Raw genomic sequence first — 21,084 nt, 5'->3', positions numbered from 1 at the left:
GATCAAAGAGCACATGATTTTTGACTTTAACAGATACTGTCAAGATGATTTTTATGGGGACTTCCTTGGTGGTGCAGTGGTTAAGAATCCACCTGCCAATGCAGGGGTCATGGGTTCGGGCCCTGGTCTGGGAAGATCCCACATTTCATGAAGCAACTAAGCCTGTGCACCACAACTACTGAGCCTGCGCTCTAGAGCCCGTGAGCCACAACTACTGAGCCTGTGTGCCACAACTACTGAAGCCCTCGAGCCTAGAGCCCATGCTCCACAACAAGAGAAGCCACTGCAATGAGAAGCCCGCACACCACAATGAAGAGTAGCCCCCACTCTCCACAACTAGAGAAAGCCCACGAGAAGCAGCAAAGACCCAACAAAGCCAAAAATAAATGAATAAATTAGTTAATTTTTTAAAAAGATGATTTTTATGATTAAGTTGTATGATATGCCATTTCCTCCTACCTTCACCTTAGTGTATCATCAAAGTTTTGATCATTGTTAATCTGATATGGAAAGGTTAACATTTCATCTTACTTTGTATAACTTGGATGATGAGTAAGATTATCTTCTCAAAAATAAAGAACATTTGCATTTCTTCTTTTAAGTTATATCTGTATGGATCTGGTTTACTTATTGATTTAAAAAAGTCTCTAATCAGAGGAAATTTGCATTGCATGACTTTGTGTCTGTCACTTTATTATGGAATTTTTCTACATCCAGATTCTTTGACTTTTTAAGAAATCACAGCTATCTTTTCTGGCTTCATAATCTTCTTTAGAAAGCCTCTCCATTTTGAAATTATAAAGACATTCTCCCACATTATCTTGTAATATTTTTCTAGTTTTTTTAATTAAAAAAATGTTTATTCGAGTATAGTTGACTTACAATGTTTTGTTAGTTTCTGCTGTACAGCAAAACAGAAATAGAGTCACAGATGTAGAAAACAAACTTATGGTTGCCGGGGGGTGGGGCGTGGGGGTGGGGGTGGGAAAGCACAGCAGGGTGAGGAGGGATAAATTGGGAGACTGGGATTGACAAATACACTCTACTATATATCAAATAGATAACTAACAAAGACCTACTGTATAGCACAGGGAACTCTTCTCAATACACTGTGATGACCTATATGAGAAAAGAATCTAGAAGAGAGTGGATATATGTATATAGATTTTTTTTAAATTTAAATCTGGAGTTTATTTTTGGTTCGAGAGTGAGGTAAAAGATGCAACTTCTTTCCAACATGTGGAAAGCCAGTTATCTCAAAATCATTTGTTGAATAGCCTACATTTTTTAGGAAATTCCACCATTGTTATTTTAATTTTCTTTGTGAAGTAGAAGTTGCTATCATCTGCTGAGGGGAGGTGGTAAAGTCTGAGGTTTGAGAAAAATTAAAAATGGGAAAGAAACAATAATGTTAGATGACATTAAGAGCCTAGTTAAGGTGGAAAGTAGGACCTTGCCATGGCCACCAACTCTGAAATTAGACGATTTTCTTTAGTAGTGCTTGATGGCCTGGGTACAAAAGCATAAGATACAGACATTTGAATTTGTGAAGTGTTGAATTTTAATAGGAAGGTGAGAGGAAAAAGAATGGAAAGATAGAGGGTAGAGTGATGGAACATTGAGTCTAAGATAAGTAGTAAAGGGAATTAAATAGAAGGTAGTCTGGTAACAACTCACTCTAAAACCTTGTGGCTTAAATGGCAACATCTATTTTGTCCACAAATCTATAATTTGGATAGGGTTCAGCCCAAGCCATTCATTGCTGCTTCACACCTGGGGCAGGTAACTCCAAGGATGGGAATCAACTGAAGGTGAATGGCTTCCAAGAATGAGTATCCAAGAACACCAGGGAGACACTGTATCATCTTTGATGAATATGGTAGACAAGCTAACGACTCCACCACATATGTCCACATCCTAATCTCTGGAACCTGTTAATAGGTTACTTTACATGGCAAAAGGGACTTTGCAGATGTTACTAAATTAAAGACTTTGAGATTGGGGGATTATACTTGATTATCAATGTGGGTCCAGGGTAATCAAAAGAGTCCCTATAAGAAGGAAGCAGGAGGGTCAGAATCAGAAAAGATGTGACAGTGGAAGCAGAGATTTGAGTGATATGCTTTGAAGAGGGAGGAAGGGGCTAAGGACCAAGGAATGCAGGTGACCACCAGAATCTGCAAAAGACAAGGAAACTGATTTGTCCCGGGAGCCTCCAGAAAGAATGCAGCCCTGCCAACACCTTGATTTCAGCCCCATAAGATGCATTTTAGGCTTCTCACCTCCAGAATTTTTAGATAATAAATTTGTGATGTTTTAAACCACTAATTTTGGGGTCAATTTGTTACAGCAGCAATATGAAACTAATATAGATGACTTAGCTACTGAAATTACATAGTGCCACTTCCACTATAATTAATGGGCCTTCCCAATTCATGGGGTGGGGAGGAAACAGACCCCTGTCTCCCAATGGAAGAGAATGTCACTTCAAAGAAGAGCACGTTGGTTAGGAGATATTATTGTGGCCATCTCTGGAAAATATTATCTGCAGTAGGAGGAAAATTGGGATCAACTTGATTAGTTAAGACCTATATGTTCAGAAGCCCAGTCTTCAGGAGCTGAGTACTTATAAATCTTTATTAGGGCTTAACTGTGAACACTTTCCAATATGTGGCTTTTCAAGATTGGGTGCTTCTCAGAAATTATAGGCACTCTGGAGTGCTGTTAGCAAAAATATGGGAATATAGTTTGAAGCTGTTCCAAATATCTATTAAAACTGCTAATAAATGGAATTTAGAACTTTATACAATGAGATAAAGGGGTTGTTTACCATTTCATACTCAAAGGATTGTACAATGCTGGGGATGAGAGAGGTTAGGTGGGGACGACATTCTCAATCTGAAACCATCATACATGTGGTACCAAAGATTCCTCCTAACAACTATCCCATTTTCCTCATAATCTCAAAAGGGAAGAAATTATTAGCATCTACAAAAAAGGGCATATTTTTTTCCCTTAAGGGATTTTCTTCTGTTAATAATTAAAAGACAAACACATTCTGAATCCCTCCCCCCAAAACAAAGCTCAAAATTTTCTAAGAATGAAAACTAATTTCCTTTGAACAAATCTTAACTAAAAATAATGCATATAAAAATGAACAGGTCTTACTAGAGTCTGTCATACAGAGTGAAGTAAGTCAGGAAGAGAAAAACAAATACCTTATACTAACACATATATATGGAATCTAAAAAAAAATGGTTCTGATGAACCTAGGGGCAAGACAGGAATAAAGATGCAGACATAGAGAATGGACTTGAGGGCTGGGACAAAATAAGAGTAGCACTGACATATATACACTACCAATGTAAATAGATAGCTAGTGGGAAGCAGCTGCATAGCACAGGGAGATCAGCTCGGTGCTGTGTGACCACCTAGAGGGGTGGGATAGGGAGGGTGGGAGGGAGACGCAAGAGGAAGGGGGTACGGGGATATATGTATACACTGTGCTGATTCACTTTGTTGTACAGCAGAAACTAACACAACATTGTAAAGCAATTATACTCCAATAAAGATGTTTAAAAAAAAGAATTAAACACACACACACACACACACACACAAATGAACAGGTCTTAGGTCAATAAAAAATAAATCTAAAAAAAAAAAATCCCCAAAGACCTCAAAAAGTTCTTCAGAAATAAAGCCATTTAAAACCAGTAGCCCAAGAGACAAGAATAATCGCAGTATTAAAACTTTAGTTTCAGAGTGAACTACTTTTTAAGAGCTTTACTGAAGTATAACTGACATAATAAACTGTATGTATTTAAAGTATACAATTTGAACAATTTGGTATGTTTGATATACATACCCATAAAGTTGTCACAATAATCAAGATAGTGGGGTTTCCCTGGTGGCGCAGTGGTTGAGAGTCCACCTGCCAATGCAGGGGACATGGGTTCGTGTCCCGGTCCGGGAAGGTCCCACACGCTGCGGAGCGGCTGGGCCCGTGAGCCATGGTCGCTGAGCCTGCGCGTCCGGAGCCTGTGCTCCACAACGGGAGAGGCCACAACAGTGAGAGGCCCGCGTACCGCAAAAAAAAAAAAAAAAAAAAAATCAAGATAGTGAATATATCCATCACACACAAAAGTAATAATGTCACCTTTCTTATTCCTGATATTGCTAGTTTATGTATTTTTATATTCTCTATCAGTCTAGCTAGAGGTTTATCAATTTTATTGACTTTTCTCAATGAATTATTTTCATTGATTTTTCTCTATTGTTTTTCTGTTTTCTAGTTCACTGATTTCTGCTCTGACCTTTATTATTCCTTTTCCTCTACTTACTTTGGATTTAAATTGCTCTTTTCTTTCTTATTTCTAAGGTAAAAGCTGAGGTCATTGATTTGAAACCTTTCTTTTTTTGAAATATAGGCCATCAGTGAAGTAATTTTGTGCTAAATCTGCTTTAGCAGCATTCCACATGTTTTGATATGTTGTTTCTTCACTTTCATTCTGTTCAAAATAGTTTATAATTTCTCTTTTGATTTATTCTTTGACCAGTGGCTCACTTAAAAGTGTGATAATGATTTCCAACCATTTATGGGTTTTCCAGAGATTTTTGTTATTGATTTCTAATTCAGTTCTATTGTGGACAGAGAACATACTTGGTTTGACTGGAATCAATATAAATTTATTGAGACTGTTTTCATGGCCCAGTGTATAACCAATCTTGGTAAATTTTGTGTGCTCACTTAAAAAGTATTCTGCTGGTGTTAGGTGATGTCTATAAATGTCAATTTGATCAAGTTGGTTCAGAGTATTTTTTAAATCTTCTATGTTCTTTCTCATTTTCTATTTATTTGTTCTACAATGTAATGAGGGAGGCTATTGATATCTCTGACTATAATTACAGATTTTTCTATTTCTCCTTGTAAATCTATCAATTAAAAAAAATTATTTAGGGCTTCCCTGGTGGCGCAGTGGTTGAAAGCCCGCCTGCCGATGCAGGGGACGCGGGTTCGTGCCCCGGTCCGGGAAGATCCCACATGCCGCGGAGCGGCTGGGCCGGTGAGCCATGGCCGCTGAGCCGGCGCGTCTGGAGCCTGTGAATGGGAGAGGCCACAACAGTGAGAGGCCCGCATACCAAAAAAAAAAAAAAAATTATTTATTTTTGTCTGAGTTGGGTCTTTGTTGCCGCGTGAGGGCTTTCTCTAGTTGCGGTGAGCGGGGGCTGCTCTTCCCTGTGGTGCACGGGCAGCTCATTGCGGTGGCTTCTCTTGTTGCAGAGCATGGGCTCTAGGCGCGCGGGCTCAGTAGTTGTGGCACACAGGCTTAGTTGTTCCGCGGCATGTGGGATCTTCACGGACCAGGGCTCAAACCCGTGTCCCCTGCATTGGCAGGCAGATTCTTAACCACTGTGCCACCAGGGAAGCCCCAATCTATCAATTTTTGATTCATGTATTTTGAGACTATCACTGGGTACATAAATGTTTAGATGTTGGCTTCCTGATGAACTGACTCATTTATCATTATGAGATGAACTTCTTTATATTCCTGGTAATATTCTTTGCTCTGAAATCTATTTTGTCTGATATTAATACAGCTACTCTAGTTTTCGTTTTCTTTTTTTTTTTTTTTTTTTTTTTTTTTTTTTTTTTTTTCTGTATGCGGGCCTCTCACTGCTGTGGCCTCTCCCGTTGCGGAGCACAGGCTCCGGACGCGCAGGCTCAGCGGCCATGGCTCACGGGCTTAGTTGCTCCGCGGCATGTGGGATCTTCCCGGACCAGGGCACGAACCCGTGACCCCTGCATCGGCAGGCGGATTCTCAACCACTGCGCCACCAGGGAAGCCCCTAGTTTTCGTTTTCAATTGGTTAACATTACCATGGCCTAACATTGTTTTTGGGGTAAGAATATTTAACAGATCTACCCTCTTAAGAAAATTTTAAGTGTAAAATACAGTATTTTAATTATAGGCATGATGTTGTAGGGCAGATCTCTAGAACTTACCTTGAATAACTAAGATTTTATGCCTGTTGATTAGCAACTCCCCATTTCCCCCACCACCCAGGCCCTGGCAACCACCATTGTACTCTCTGCTTCTGTGATTCTATTTTAGATACCTCATATAAGTGGAATCATGCAGTTTTTGTCCTTTGGTGATTAATTTAGTTTACTTGGCATAATGTCCTCAAGATTCATCCATTTCTTGCATATGGCAGGATTTCCTTCTTTTAAAAGGATGAATAATATTCCATTGCAGGTATGTATCACATTTTCCTCATCCATTCCCACATATTGGCTATTGTGAATAACAATGCAATTAACGTGGAAGTGTAAATATCTCTTTGAGATCCCGATTTCAATTATTTAGGATAAATACCCATAAGTGGGATTGCTGGATCATATGGTAGTTCTATTTTTAATTTTTTGAGGAAGCTACATCCTATTTCCCATAGTGTCACACCATATTAAATTTCTACCAACAGTGTATAAGAGTTCTAATTTTTCTACATCCTTGCCAACACTTACTTTGCTTCTTTTGTCATGCAGAAAGTTTTTAGTTGCATCTAGTCCCACTTGTCCATTTTTGCTTTGCTTGACTGACCTTTTGGTAACATAACCAAGAAATTGTTGCCAAGACCAATGTCATTAAGTCTTTTCCATGTTTTGTTACAGTAGTTTGAGTTTAAGGTCTTAACGTTTAAGCCTTTAATCCTTTTTGAGTTGACTTTTGTGTAGTGTAAGATAAGGTTCCAATTTCCTTCTTTCGCATTTGGATATCCAATTTTCTCAACACTATTTGCTGGAGAGACTATTCTTTCCCCATTTCCAAAGGGAATTTGTCTCTGTATTGCTGTTAAATCAGTGTGTTTGTGGGAGGAAGGAGGGACCAGGTCTTCCTATACCTTCAGCATGGTGTATCTTTTAACACCCTTGTACTTTTCACCTGTTTTTGTCATTATATTTGAAGTGTATTTTTGTTGGCAGCATACAGTCAAGTCTTGCTTTTTCATCTAATTTGACCATTTCTGCATTTTAATTGAGGTATACAGACCATTTGCATTTAATGTGACTATTGATATGGTTAAGTTTAAATTCATCATACTGCTATTTGATTTCTATTTGACCCCTCTGTTCTGTTTTCCTTTTCCTCTTTTTCTGCCTTTTTTTGAATTAATTATTTTTTTATGATTCCATTTTATCTTCTTTGTTGGTTTATTGGCTGCAAGTGTTTTATTTTAGTGATTGTGTTAGGGTTTACAGTACACAGTGTTAATTTATCAGTCTGTCTTCAAGTAACATTATACCACTTTACATATAGTATAAGGAACTTACAATCATATACTTGCATTTCTCCCCTCCTGGGCTTTGAGATATTGCTGTCATACTCTAATTTTAAGTATGTATAAACTACAGACCACATTGCTATTCTTTTTGTTGAAACAGTCAATTATATTTTAAAGACACTAATAAGAAAAGTTTTTTGTCTGAAAGTAAGTTTCCATCTTTGCTTCTGAGAACAATTTTTGCTGAGATAGTTTTAGGTTGACAGTTTTTCTTTATCATTGCTTTTCAGCAATTTGTGACGTTTCATATTTACTGTTCCTAGAGTTCTAGTTTTCATCATATTTGGAAATGTTTCCACCAGTATTTCTTCAAATGATTTTTCTGTCCCCTCCTTCTATCTTCTGGGAACTCCGATTACATATATATTAGGCTGCTTGAAGTTGTCCCAGAGCACCTTGGTGTTCTGTTCATTTTTAGAATCTTGTTTTCATTAGATGTTAGTTTAAAATTTACTTTTTTGGGTGCTTGATATTTTTATAAGCCTATACATTTTCTTGAGCTTTGTTCTGGGATGTAATAATTAAGTTTCTTAGAAAGAGTCTGATCCTTTTGGGTCTTCCTTTTAAGATTTGTTAGGTGGGACTAGAGCAGTGCTCATTTTAGTACTAATTATTCCCCAGTACTGAATACTTCTGTATACCCTACTCAATGCCCTATCAATGATGAGGCTTTCCAGTTTGGCTTGTGGGAACAGGCAATATTTTCTAGCCTGTGTGAACTTTGAGCACTGTTACTTTTAATTTTGGAGGGTGGCTCTTCCCTGGGCTTCAGGTAGTTTCCTTATATATACGACTAGTCAGTACTCAGGTGATTACTTGAGGGACCCTTTGTGTATCTCCAGAATTCTCTCTCCCTGCAATTTTCTCCTTTCTAGTACTCTGTCCTTCAATCTCTAGCCTCTTTCATCTCGCCAGGTCTCAGTTCTGTCTTTTCAACTCAGCTGGTTTGGTGCGCTCTACCTGGGTTCCCCTTCTCTGCATCATAGTTTGGAAACTCTCTCAAGGCTGTAAACAGTGAGCAACTGTAGGGTTCACCTTGAATTTCCTAAACTCTAAGGGATTGTTGTGTTTTTCATCTCATGTCTAGCATCTTGAAAATCATTCTTTTGTATATTTTGTCATTTTGGATAGTTTTAGGTGTGTGTGTGTGTGTGTGTGTGTGTGTGTGTGTGTGTGTGTGTGTGTGTGTGGAGGGTAGGAGGAGGAGCAATAAATCTGATTGCTGTTACTCCATCTTGGCTAAAAGCAGAAGTCTTGAACTATTTCATTTTATCAGACAATTTTTCTAATTTCTACATTTCCTCTGAACTTAATTATGTATTAATATCTAATAAAATAATTTATTATGGGGCTTCCCTGGTGGCGCAGTGGTTGAGAATCCGCCTGCCGATGCAGGAAACACGGGTTTGTGCCCTGGTCCGGGAAGATCCCACATGCCGCGGAGCAACTAAGCCCGTGAGCCATGGCCGCTAGGCCTGTGCGTCCGGAGCCTGTGCTCCGCAACGGGAGAGGCCACAACAGTGAGAGGCCCGCATACCGGAAAAAAAAAAAAAAAAAAAAAAAAATTTATTATGAAAAGTTATTCTTATTGTAATAGTCTCTGTTGGTCCATCAATGGGGAAACATTACAAAAAAGATGGACTATAATATCATACCAACTGTGTTAATCAGATATTTTAGATGGAGAATGACCACTTTCTAAGTAATATATTACCCGTAGTGATTCTGGTGACAAGTTGGGGAGGGGAGGGCAGAGACAATAAACACACCTTAAATAGAAGGATTAATGTAACTTCATATTAATACAAGTTGTATAATTGGGTCAATGACTTAATGTGTGATTTTATTTCATATTACATAAATATAAACCAAACACCCAGGAATCAGGCAGATGCCAAGCAGCATAAGACAAATTCTCTAAAGAGGTTATGAGCAGAGTTTCTAAGAATTAACTGCAGTTTGTTAAAAATGCAGATTTTCAGGGCTTCCCTGGTGGCGCAGTGGTTGAGAATCCGCCTGCCGATGCAGGAGACACGGGTTCGTGCCCTGGTCCGGGAAGATCCCACATGCCGCGGAGCGACTAAGCCCGTGAGCCATGGCCGCTAGGCCTGCGCATCCGGAGCCTGTGCTCCGCAACAGGAGAGGCCACAACAGTGAGAGGCCCGCATACCGCAAAAAAAAAAAAAGAAAAAAAAAAAAATGCAGATTTTCAGACCAAATCCCAGATTTTAATTTTGGAGGACTGGGATGGGGTCTAGGAATCCATAAATTATTAACCAACTCAGTGACTTTGGTAGGAGATAAAGAGGTTGCTACAGAATTAAGCATACCTTTATTTCTTACTTGAACTGGATAAATGGATGATGGGTAGGACAGAATGAACACTATTAGGATAATCAAAATAGAGGCAGGACCAAGCCAAGGTATTTTAGCCCTTAAGGTTCAGATTAGAAAAGGCCTCCAATATCAAACTAAAAAACCTGGGGATTAGAGTCTTGAAACCACCTAAGATTTCAGAATATGGAAATAATAGTAAGAGAATCAACATTTTTAAAAGAATACTGACTTGATGGGATGAGTTGCAAAGCTGGAACGCCTGTCAGAAGGTTTAGAATGGGGTGAACATCAAGGAGGAAGTACTGACAATAGAAACTAAAATGTCAGAGACATTTAGTAAATGTAAAAATTGTGAACTTGCTTTCACATATGTAAGGACAGGAAGTTAATATTAAATACGAGATTTAAAAATATTCATTACAAACAATAATAACAACAAAAGTAGCAACAATAACAATAAAAATAATAAGAATGAAATAATCTTCAACAGGTTTTTTCAGATGTTTACTTGCATGATTCTTGAAACTCCATTAAGAGCTCAGGAGCAGTTTGTATTGCCTGAAAAGAGTATTAAACAGCAGTGTTACTTTTCTAAATTAAAATGAATTCATCAGTCATTATGAACTAAAAACAGGCACCTTCTATCTTCTCTAAGGCAGATGAAGCAATGCGTGCATTCTTTAGCATAACTTTATTTATATTTCTTCATTCACTATTTCAGCCAATTTCAGTTTATTGTCAAAGATACAGAAATTTGTAGTCAAGAAAGAGGGAAAATCTACTTCTTCAAAATTACAAACTGGACATTTAGGTTAAAAATGCCAAGGGTATGATTAACTCTGGTAGGGGGTGGGTAGGAGCAAAAAAGTCAGACAAGGTTTCAAGGAAGATATAACTTGAGCTGGGCTTGAAGGACAGATGGGATCTGAACAAATGGAGAATAGAGAGTATGGAAGCAAGAAAGAAAAGGCATTTTATACAAAAAATCTCAGTAAGAATTTCTTTTATATCAGAAACTGTTAACAAATTTTCACAGAAATGGATAACTTGCTCAATGCTGTGAAAGGAAATCCAAAGGAAGATGAGACTTACGGACATTTATTCAATTCTTACCTTCTTTTAGCGGTGTTTTGAGAACAAAATTTTCTTTACTTTCATGAAGAAAAGCCTTTGAAGGATCAAAGCGTTTGATACCCAGAACTTTATTCAATTCCTCCTGAAGTTTTGTTTGACCTTGTTTTCTTTTAGCAAGTTGAGCGCGGAGTTTTGACACCTCCTAGATAAGAAAAAATACAGTCAATAAATAATTATTGAAGATCATGTTGGTGAAATGCATTACTAATGCTACTGACAATCCCAAAGTTGTTCATTTTTCGAACCTTAATGGCAAAAGCCTACTAGATATAGGCTTTCAGACTATAAATTACAAAATGACTTTGAACAGCTGTGACAAAGAAGACAAGTCATTTAAATCTTCTTGTCCCGCTACAGGTACAAAGCTGTTTCTGATAAAAGTTCAACACCAAATTAAATGCTGAGATCCACTACAAGCATGACAGCATGAGAAGCTCTGCTGACCTGTTCCCTAGTGATATAAAAGATTATAAAAAGGCAACCACTTAAAGCCTCTGAAAAAGGTCTTAAGGTAGAACAGCAAGTGAACAAATATTTATTCAAGCAGATCCACAAAAAGGTGATTAAAAAAGGCAGCGGTCTATTGTGTTTGAACCAGTCCTGTTCCCTTTCTCTCCAATCCCTGCTTAGCAAAGACTTTACATCAGACCCTTGCAGTGCACAGGGCTACCTCTTTCCCCAGCTCCCAGTCAGAGGCTTTTCCTGCCAGGAGGAGCAGGACATCAGCATCTCTCATCTTGCCCCCCAGCTACCTGTTGCTCTGAACCACAGCAAATGTTGTTGAGAGGTGGGGGGTCTTTTCTTCCAAGGAACGGAGGCCTTATCTCAGGTGCAGAGTGCTGAAAATACTGAGACCCTGATCACCCTTTCCCTGGCTCATGAGACAATGGTTTCAAACCAAGAGAGGTAAGGTGAGAGAACCTCAGGGTGCTCCCCATCTCTCTCTCCCCCAAGTCTACTAAACATCTAGCTACTGGGACAGAGGTGTCATTCAGAGAAAGGCTTGACATCATCTGCAAATCCAGCTCTGAGGCCTGGTCTCATAAATTTTGCCTGGTAGGAGAAGCAGGCTATAAAACACAGAGCTCCTAATTTATTCCCAAAGGAACTGACTTCACTTGCAACAGAGCTTAGAGAAGTTCAAGCTGAAGGGTGCTCTCAAGAACAGTAGAGGGACTTCCCTGGTGGCGCAGTGGTTGAGAATCCACCTGCCAATGCAGCGACATGGGTTTGAGCCCTGGTCTGGAAAGATCCTACGTGCCGCAGAGCAACTAATCCCGTGAGCCACAACTACTGAAGCCCATGTGCCACAACTACTGAAGCCCATGTGTCTAGAGCCTGTGCTCTGCAACAAGAGAAGTCACTACAATAAGAAGCCCATGAACTGCAACGAAGAGTAGCCCCTGCTTGCCGCAACTAGAGAAAGCCCGTGTGCAGCGATGAAGACCCAATGCAGCCAAAAAAAAAAAAAGAATAGTAGAGCTTGTGGTGCAATGGAATTGGAAAGTGATTCAAAATGTAGGCTAGGGCTTCCCTGGTGGCGCAGTGGTTGAGAGTCCGCCTGCCGATGCAGGGGACACGGGTTCATGTCCCGGTCCGGGGAGATCCCACATGCCGCGGAGCGACTGGGCCCGTGGGTCATGGCCGCTGGGCCTGCGCGTCCGGAGCCTGTGCTCCGCAACGGGAGAGGCCACACGGTGAGAGGCCCGCGAACCACAAAAACAAAACAAAACAAAACAAAACAAAAATGTAGGCTAAACTGTAGGCTGTCTGCTTTGTAGAGGAGAACTGCTGAATGAGACGAGAGGGAGGAGGCCCTCCTGGAGTACTGACCTAAGACACAATTCCAACAAAGGAGCCCGAATTACATTGGATTAGTCTGTAGAGCAACTTATTATACCCCAGGGCATTGTTGAAAATAACAGAGGGATAAGCCAGCAGCTACCAGTGTTTGGGGAGAGAGGAAGACAGCCTTACCAAAACCAAAGTCATCTCAGGGTGACTGTGGGCACACCTCAAGCTGAAGCTTCCTCAGTAGCAACATCAGAGGCACAAACTACTTGGGGTGGGGAGGATGAATAGACTTCACTAAACAAGAAATAACAACATACCTGGAAAGGGATAGCAGTACCCAGAGGTGCTACCACATATTATCTAAAATATCCATTTTCCAACAAAAAAATTACAAAGTATGCAAACAGGAAAGCATGACCTGTATACTGGGAAAAAGCAGGCAACCAAAACTGTCCAAGAGAGTAATTAGATATTGAATTTATCCAAAAAAGATTTTAAAGCCATTATAAACATGTTCGCAGAAGTAAAGGAACTAAAAAAAGGGAGTATACTCAAATTACTAGAATCAGAAATGAAAGAGGGGACATTACTGCTGATATTACTAAAATAAAAAGGATTGTAAGGGAATATGAACAATCGTATACCAACAAATCAAATAACTAAAATGAAATGAACAAATTCCAAAAAACCCACAAACTCCTGAAACTGTCTCAAAAAGAAATAGTCAATCTGATAGACCTATAATAAGCAAATAGATTAAACTAGCAATCAAAAACCACCCACAAAGAAAAGCCCAGGTCCAGATGACTTTACCACTGAATTCTACTACACATTCAATAAAGAATTAATACCAGTTATTCACAAACTATACCAAAAAAATGGAAAGGATGAAACACTTCCCAGCTCATTTTGAGGTCAGCACTACCCTAATAAAATAAAAGCCACCCCACCCCAATATCAATATCAACAGAACTAAATGTGATTTTACAGACCGATTTGAGTTGGCTATTTTCATCTTTTAATTTCACAACATGCTTGATTTTTTGCTTTAGATTCTGATGACCCAATAATTTAGCATACGAATCTCTTAGTTTATTTAGCTGTTCCTGAGCTGCACCATGTTCATTCAACAAAGCCTGTTTCTCTGCTTCAAATGCATCCAGTTGTAGCTGAAAAAAATATTTTTTTATAAAGTTAAGATTCAAAACTGTTAAATATTACTTGACTCATATAAACTATAAGTACAACTAAAGTGAAAGAAAATAAAAAGGCAAAAGACAAAAAAAAGATTATGCTGACTTACTCTTAGGGTTCTCCATAAATTGACTCTTTTTTTAAAAAGTTATTTTTCATTTCAAAGATCATTATTAAAACAGAGGAAAAGAAATGAGGAAAGAAGCCCTGCTAGCCAGCCTAATCTGTATCAGCCACATCACTCCATTAAAACTAATACTGTCTTCTGACTCTATTTAACTACCAAGATAAGCATTTATCCTTTTACGATCAGCATATTAGAGAAACACTGAGAAAAATCATAACTAAGTAACTGTCACAAATTTACATAGCTTAATTATCAAAACTTCACATCAGGAGAGCCTTCTAAGCTATTAACTTTAAGAAGCTTATTAAAAGGTAATTTTTTATTTTTAGTTTTGGCTGCCTTGGGTCTCTTTTGCTACACGCGGGCTTTCTCTAGTTGCGGTGAGCAGGGGCTACTCTTCGTTGCGGTGGTTTCTCTTGTTGAGGAGCACAGGCTCTAGGCGCGTAGCCTCAGTAGTTGTGGCTCACGGGCTTAGTTGCTCCGCGGCATGTGGGATCTTCCCGGACCAGGGCTCGAACCCGTGTCCCCTGCATTGGCAGGCGGATTCTTCACCACTGCGCCACCAGGGAAGTCCCTAAAGGTAATTTTTAAGCCTATAAAGGTTACATTAAAAAATGTATGCACAGGGACTTCCCTGGTGGCGCAGTGGTGAAGAATCCGCCTGCCAATGCAGGGGACACGGGTTCGAGCCCTGGTCCAGGAAGATCCCACATGCCGCGGAGCAACTAAGCCCGTGAGCCACAACTACTGAGCCCACATGCTGCAACTACTTTAGTCTGCGCGCTCTAAGGCCTGCATGCCACAACTACTGAGCTTGCATGCTGCAACTACTGAAGCCCACTCACCTAGAGCCTGTGGTCTGCAACAAGAGAAGCCACCACAATGAGAAGCATGCATACTGCAAAGAGCAGCCCCCGCTCATCACAACTAGAGAAAGCCCACACACAGCAATGAAGACCCAAGGCAGCCAAAAAAAAAAAAAAAAGTATGCATAATAATGCAGTAAAATTTATAGGCTTTTAAAAATAACAAGTTAAATTGGTACTGTAAATGCAGAGCAAAATGATCTTTCAGAAGAACCATGTCACTGTCATGACTGTAACAGGGAACAACATGAATTCTTTTTTTTTTTTTTTCAGTATGCAGGCCTCTCACTGTTGTGGCCTCTCCCGTTGCGAAGCACAGGCTCCGGACGCACAGGCTCAGCAGCCATGGCTCATGGGCCCAGCTCCCAGACCGGGGCGGGGCACGAACCCGTGTCCCTTGCATCGGCAGGCGGACTCTCAACCACTGCGCCACCAGGGAAGCCCATGAATTCTTAAATACAAGTAAGTTAAGTCCTCATTGACAGACCTGAAAAGGTTTTGTTTTATTATATAATTCTTCATAGAGGAGACGCCACTTATTCATTTCCTCAGTTAATTCTGCCGTTGATTTTTCTTTTCCAGCTTTTCTGTAAGGGAAAATTAAATTTTAAACCATAGTATACTAGAAAAAATAACTGAGACACATGGCATTTCGGTTCTAAACCTAAATTACCTTGCTTCTCCCTTTTCCAGTTGTTTCTTAAAGTCCTCGCCTTGTTGCTTGAGTTGGTTCTGCAAATCAGTTATTTTTTTAAGAGAAGAAACTGTGATTTCTTTCACTTCTGCTTCTTTAAGTGCTGATTTGGTCTGCAGATCTAGAAGCATCCTTAGGTTTGAGAGAGAAGAGTCCACTAAACAATTTACAGCCATTTAAGTTTATTTAACTCAAGCAACTATCAAGAATTGTACTTTTTTAACTGTGTAAATTCTTAATTTGCAATTGAAGATCACCCAAAGCAAGCCATGGGACTACAGTTTCCTGCATCACTTAGAAGCTGGCTTTCAACAACATTAAATTGTCTTAATGGTTCTCAGGTCACAGGTGTCAGCAGGTTTTATTTTTCCCCAATACCTTGCGTATTCTTGATTTGCATTCTCAGTTGCCAATATCTCATGCTGAATATCCTCTGCACTTTTCTCAGCCTTGGCCACTTTTTCGTGAAGTGACATGTTCTCCACCTTAAGATCTTCTATCTCACTTGCTGCTGATGCTTTATAGCTTATAAAAAAGAAAAAAAAAGGTTAAAGGATTTTTCTAACTGCTGTATGCATGACAAATCTATAGCTGATTAGCTTATATTTTATGCACTTTTAGGCAGGGGTCCCCAACCCCTGGCCCATGGACTGGTAGCGGTCTGCAGACTGTTAGGAAGTGGGCTGCACAGCAGGAGGCAAGTGGCGGGCGAGTGAGTGAAGCTTCATCTGCCACTCCCAATCACTGGCATTACTGCCTGAACCACAGCCCTGCCCCTCCCAGCCCCAACCCCATGGAAAAACTGTCTTCCATGAAACCAGTCCCTGGTGCCATAAAGGTTGGGGACTGCTGCTTTTAGGTAAAACAAATAAAATCTTACCTATTTTTGCATTTGTGTAGGTAAGAATTCAATGTTTTGAAGTCAGTACTTATATGAATTTATATGATATATGCTGTTCATTTAAAGAGTCAAGTGCCTACTATGTACAGAAACTAGGCCTAGAGATGAAAAGAAATCAACTACCAAACATCGAAATTATCCCAAAACAAAAAGCCCACACGTCCTTCCACCTATTGTCACAGACTTTATCATGCTGTGGGTAAGAGAGGGAAAAAAAAAAATGCCTCCACAGGTCTTTGCAAAAAAAAAAGGAAAAATAAATATATAATAAATATATATAATTAAATTTGTAGTAAGTGTTTTGAAGGAAAACTACAGAACACCTTAGCTGATAGAAATGGAAAAGGCCTTTCTGAGGAATTTACAGTTAAGCTGAGACATGATGGACAGGAAGGATTTAGCTAGCCAGTTGGGGACAAGTATTTCAGAGGGAAAAAATGCATATGTGGGGGCTTCCCTGGTGGCGCAGTGGCTGAGAGTCCGCCTGCTGATGCAGGGTACACGGGTTCATGCCCCGGTCCGGGAAGATCCCACATGCCGCGGAGCGGCTGGGCCCGTGAGCCATGGCCGCTGAGCCTGCGCGTCCAGAGCCTGTGCTCCGCAACCGGAGAGGCCACAACAGTGAGAGGCCCGCGTACCGCAAAAAAAAAAAAAAAAAAAAAAAATGCATATGTGGTCAGAAACAGGTAGAACACAGTCCATAAAGAGCTGGGACTGGAGTCTAATGAACAAGAGAGGCAGGGGCAGAAGCAAGAGGCATGAGGCCAGTCATCACTGGTGGGGCACAGTGAGTGGGTTTACCTGAGGGATAACGGAGAGACTTCAAAAGTCTCTAAGTGTGTAGATTATTCTAGAGATACGTGGAGAACTGACTGCGGAAGGGGCAGGAATGCTAAACTGGAGGATTAACTAGAAGACAATTATTTTTCAGCCCAGGTGAGTGGTAGAAGAATCTTGAACCAAGGAGTTGGCAATGCAAAGATATGAGCTCTCTTTTGGAGGCATAATTGAAAAATTCAAGAAATAGATTGGATGTTGGGAGAAGGGGAGAGAAAATGATCAAGATGACTCTAAGATTTATGGAAAGAGAAGCTCGGAAGATGGAGATATCACTGACTGAGATCAACAAGAATGAGAAACTAGGGGGAGAAAGAGGTAGAAAGGAGATCAAGAGCTGTTTTGATCAGGTTAATGTTAGATGATAGTGAGATATCTACTTGCAGAAGTCAAGTAGGCAGCTGGATATATGGGTAGGAAGCTGAAAGGACAGCTCTGGTTTGAAGAAGTAAATTTTAATGCTATTAGCATACTGATGGTGAGTGACATCATAGAATGGTTGAAAACTTCTTAAGGCAGTATTTTCTAAAATAGCAAGAAGGGAAATTGCTTTTCAGGGTTGAGAACAGCACTAAAAATTAGATATATAATTATATATATTTAATTTATACAATTTATATTCATGTTGACATGCGTAAATTATAATTAAAAGATATATACTCACATACATTATGTGTATATGGTATATATATATGTATGTCATAATATATCAGATGTAGGAACAGATCACTGAGGAAAGAAGGTACTAGTCAATGAATGGGTACTAGGCAATTGATTATCCATATGGGAAAAGAAAAGTAAATTTTATCCCTTTATCACTACACATACAGAAATCAGTTCTAGGTGTAAAAATGAAAAGTGAAACTTTGGAACTTTTAGAAAAAGACAGGTGAGTATCTTTATGTTCTTGGGATAGAAAGAAGTTTTGGATGTTCACATAAAAATTTGTAAATTTAAGCACATTAAAATCAAGAATTTCTATTCATCAGAAGAAACCATAGGCACTTCCCTGATGGTCCAGTGGTAAAGAATCTAACTTCCAATGCAGGGGCCTCGGGTTCGATCCCTGGTCAGGGAACTAAGATCCCATATGCCGCGGGGCAACTTAGCCTGAGTGCCACAACTATCGAGCTCGCATGCCTCAACAAGAGACCCCATGTGCTGCAAACTACAGAGCCCACGCACTACAACTATAGAGCCCACCCACCCTGCAGCCCGGGCCCCACAACTAGAGAGAGAAAACCTGCACACCAAACTAGAGAGAAGCCCGAGCGCTGCAACAAAGAGACCGCATGCCACATTGAAAGATCCCACATGCCCCAATGAAGATCCTGTGTGCTGCACATAAGACCCGATGCAGCCAAAAAAATAAAGAAAATAGATAATCAGCAAGGACCTATGTATACCAAGGAGGTCTATCAACACTCTGTAATAACCTATGTGGGAAGAAAATCCGAAGATGAATAGATATATGTATATGTATAACAGAAAAAGATACTGCACACCTACAACATACACAATATTGTATATAAATGTTACCCCCCCAAAATAAAAATTAATTAAAAAAAGAGGTAGTGAGACACAAGCTTTAAAAAAAAAAGGAAGAAACCATAAATAAAATGAAAAGACAAGCCACACTTTGCGAGAAGATATTTGCAACCATATAGCTGATAAAAACTACAAATCAACAAAGAAAAGAAATGAAATGAGAGAGAAATGAAAAAAAGTCACATACAAACCTGTTACAGAAAAGGAAAGATAAATTATCCATAAGAAAAAGCTCTTTTACACTGGCAAAATTTATGAAGTCTGACAAGTTTTGGAGGGGAGATAGATCATTGAGAACTCACACATCACTAGTGGGAGTGTAGATTTTCACACCCAGTTTATAAAGTGACTGGGCATTAAATTTTAAGGTTGAACATTTACTTAAATATTACTTTAGATAAATTCTTACACGTGTATACTAGGAGACCACAAGAATATTCATAGAGTACTATTAATAAAATGAAAGAAATGAGAAACAACCCCAAAGCCCAAACTGAGAATGGATAAATAGTGGTAGATTGATAAAATCAAATATTCTATAACAGTGACCATGAATGAACTATAGCCTCAGGCAACACTGTGATTCAATCCTAGAAACATACATAATGCAGAGTGAAAAGGCAAGTCCCAGGATATGGCATACACTACATGACATTTTTGGTGAAGTTCAGGAAAAAACAAAATTAGATAATATATTACTCATATGGATATACATGCTATAAAATTATACACAAGAAAAAAAGCAAGGAAATAATCATTGTAGACTCTGAGATGGTGTTATCTGTTGGAGGAAAGCATGAAGGCATGAAGATGGGATAGTGGAAGAACTCATATATATACCAAGTGGCTGAAAATCCTTCAGCCTGTAGGTTGTCTTCTGTGAGCTCATGCACGCTAATTTTACCTTTATGCTTTATAATTTATGTATACATTGTATAACTTTTCTATTTATTGAACATACTAAAATAGGTAAAAGAAGAGCCCTTCCCCCCCAATTATATAAAGTATATACAATAAGTAAAAATGTTAACGTTAATATACTCTTGGTGTGAGACTGTGTGAGGTATTGGTATTTGTTGTATTATCCTTTGCAATTTGTAGTCCCCTCCAAAATAAACTTTAAAAAAGGGGAAAATAACAAGTGAGAAAAATGGGAAGTGAAGAAGTAGATACAGTATATAATCTTCTATCAAGAAGATGGGCTATGAGATGCAAACTATTGTATCTAGGATGGATCAACAACAAGGTCCTACTGTATAGCACAGAGAACTATATTCAATATCCTGTTATAAGCCATAATGGAAAAGAATATGAAAAGGAATGTATATATATGTATAACTAAATCACTTTGCAATACAGCAGAAATTAACACAACACTGTAAATCAACTATATTTCAATAAAATAAATTAAAAGAAAAAAGAGAAGAAGATGGGGGGAATTCGCTGGTGGTCCATTGGTTGGTTGGGACTCCACGCTTCCATTACTGGGGGCACGGGTTCGATCCCTGGTCGGGGGAACTAAGATCTCACAAACTGCATGGCCAAAAAAAAAAAAAGGCTATGAAGAGGAGTAGAATTTTGGGGTAAGAAGGGTGGTGGGAGTGACAGGTGTTATTGGATAACTGCAGAAGGAAGTGGGGGGTAAACAGACTTTTTAAAGATGAAGGTATATTAACATGTTTTAATATTTACTGGAAAAATTCTAGAAGAAAGGCTGAAAATTATGAGACAAGGGATAAATGATAGCATGAGGTCACTGAAGGTTAAAGGAATTAGATACTTCATCTGTAATAAGTGGGAGGAAGACGGGATGAGCATAGATGCAGGTGTGTTTACAGGTTTGATGAAGAGGAAATAAAAGCATTTGGATGCTTCACGAGGAAAATGATGACATCAGGAGAGTCAGACAGAAGTGCCAAAGGTCTAAGAATGCATGAAATTTGAAGTGGGTAGTGGGAAAGGGAAATTACTATATATTCTAAGATATGAGGTAACATTAAATGCCCATTTATGATTGGACACTATGGAATTTAAAGTAATACCAATTGTTTTATTTTTGTGATTGTTTTGTTGACAGATGTTCCTATGTAAACACCCCTCCTTGCTCATGTATGTTCGAGAGTGCAGTCCCCCCAAACAAAATACCTTTCAAATTGAGCGGTAACATCTCCCAGGCTCTGCACTATACTGTTATACTTTTCCTGCAAAAGCAGTGTGGCCTGAGCGTGAGCAGCGTTACTTTTCTCCAGTTCAGCTTCTTTCCTAAGAAAAAGGAACAGTTAAAAGATAAAATGCTAACTGCAAATCA

General features: G+C 39.3%; 1 protein-coding gene across 1 annotated transcript in view; it reads right to left on the bottom strand.

Annotated features, from left to right (window-relative positions):
• Nucleotides 1–9,159: 9,159 nt before the first annotated feature.
• The window catches only part of HMMR (hyaluronan mediated motility receptor), a 30,387-nt gene continuing 18,462 nt past the window's right edge, over nucleotides 9,160–21,084 (bottom strand). Inside the window, exons 12-18 of the mRNA XM_067032272.1 lie at nucleotides 20,922–21,038; nucleotides 15,869–16,015; nucleotides 15,470–15,622; nucleotides 15,284–15,383; nucleotides 13,602–13,778; nucleotides 10,795–10,957; nucleotides 9,160–10,239 (exon numbers count right to left, since the gene is read on the bottom strand). Of these exons, the coding sequence (XP_066888373.1) occupies nucleotides 10,220–10,239; nucleotides 10,795–10,957; nucleotides 13,602–13,778; nucleotides 15,284–15,383; nucleotides 15,470–15,622; nucleotides 15,869–16,015; nucleotides 20,922–21,038 (877 nt within the window). The 3' untranslated portion in view covers nucleotides 9,160–10,219. The remainder of the gene's footprint in view (nucleotides 10,240–10,794; nucleotides 10,958–13,601; nucleotides 13,779–15,283; nucleotides 15,384–15,469; nucleotides 15,623–15,868; nucleotides 16,016–20,921; nucleotides 21,039–21,084) is intronic.

The sequence above is a fragment of the Kogia breviceps genome, chromosome 4 (assembly GCF_026419965.1).
Source record: "Kogia breviceps isolate mKogBre1 chromosome 4, mKogBre1 haplotype 1, whole genome shotgun sequence".
Taxonomy (NCBI): domain Eukaryota; kingdom Metazoa; phylum Chordata; class Mammalia; order Artiodactyla; family Physeteridae; genus Kogia; species Kogia breviceps.
Note: the sequence above shows the minus strand (reverse complement) of the source record. Positions and strands in the feature narration are given on the sequence as shown.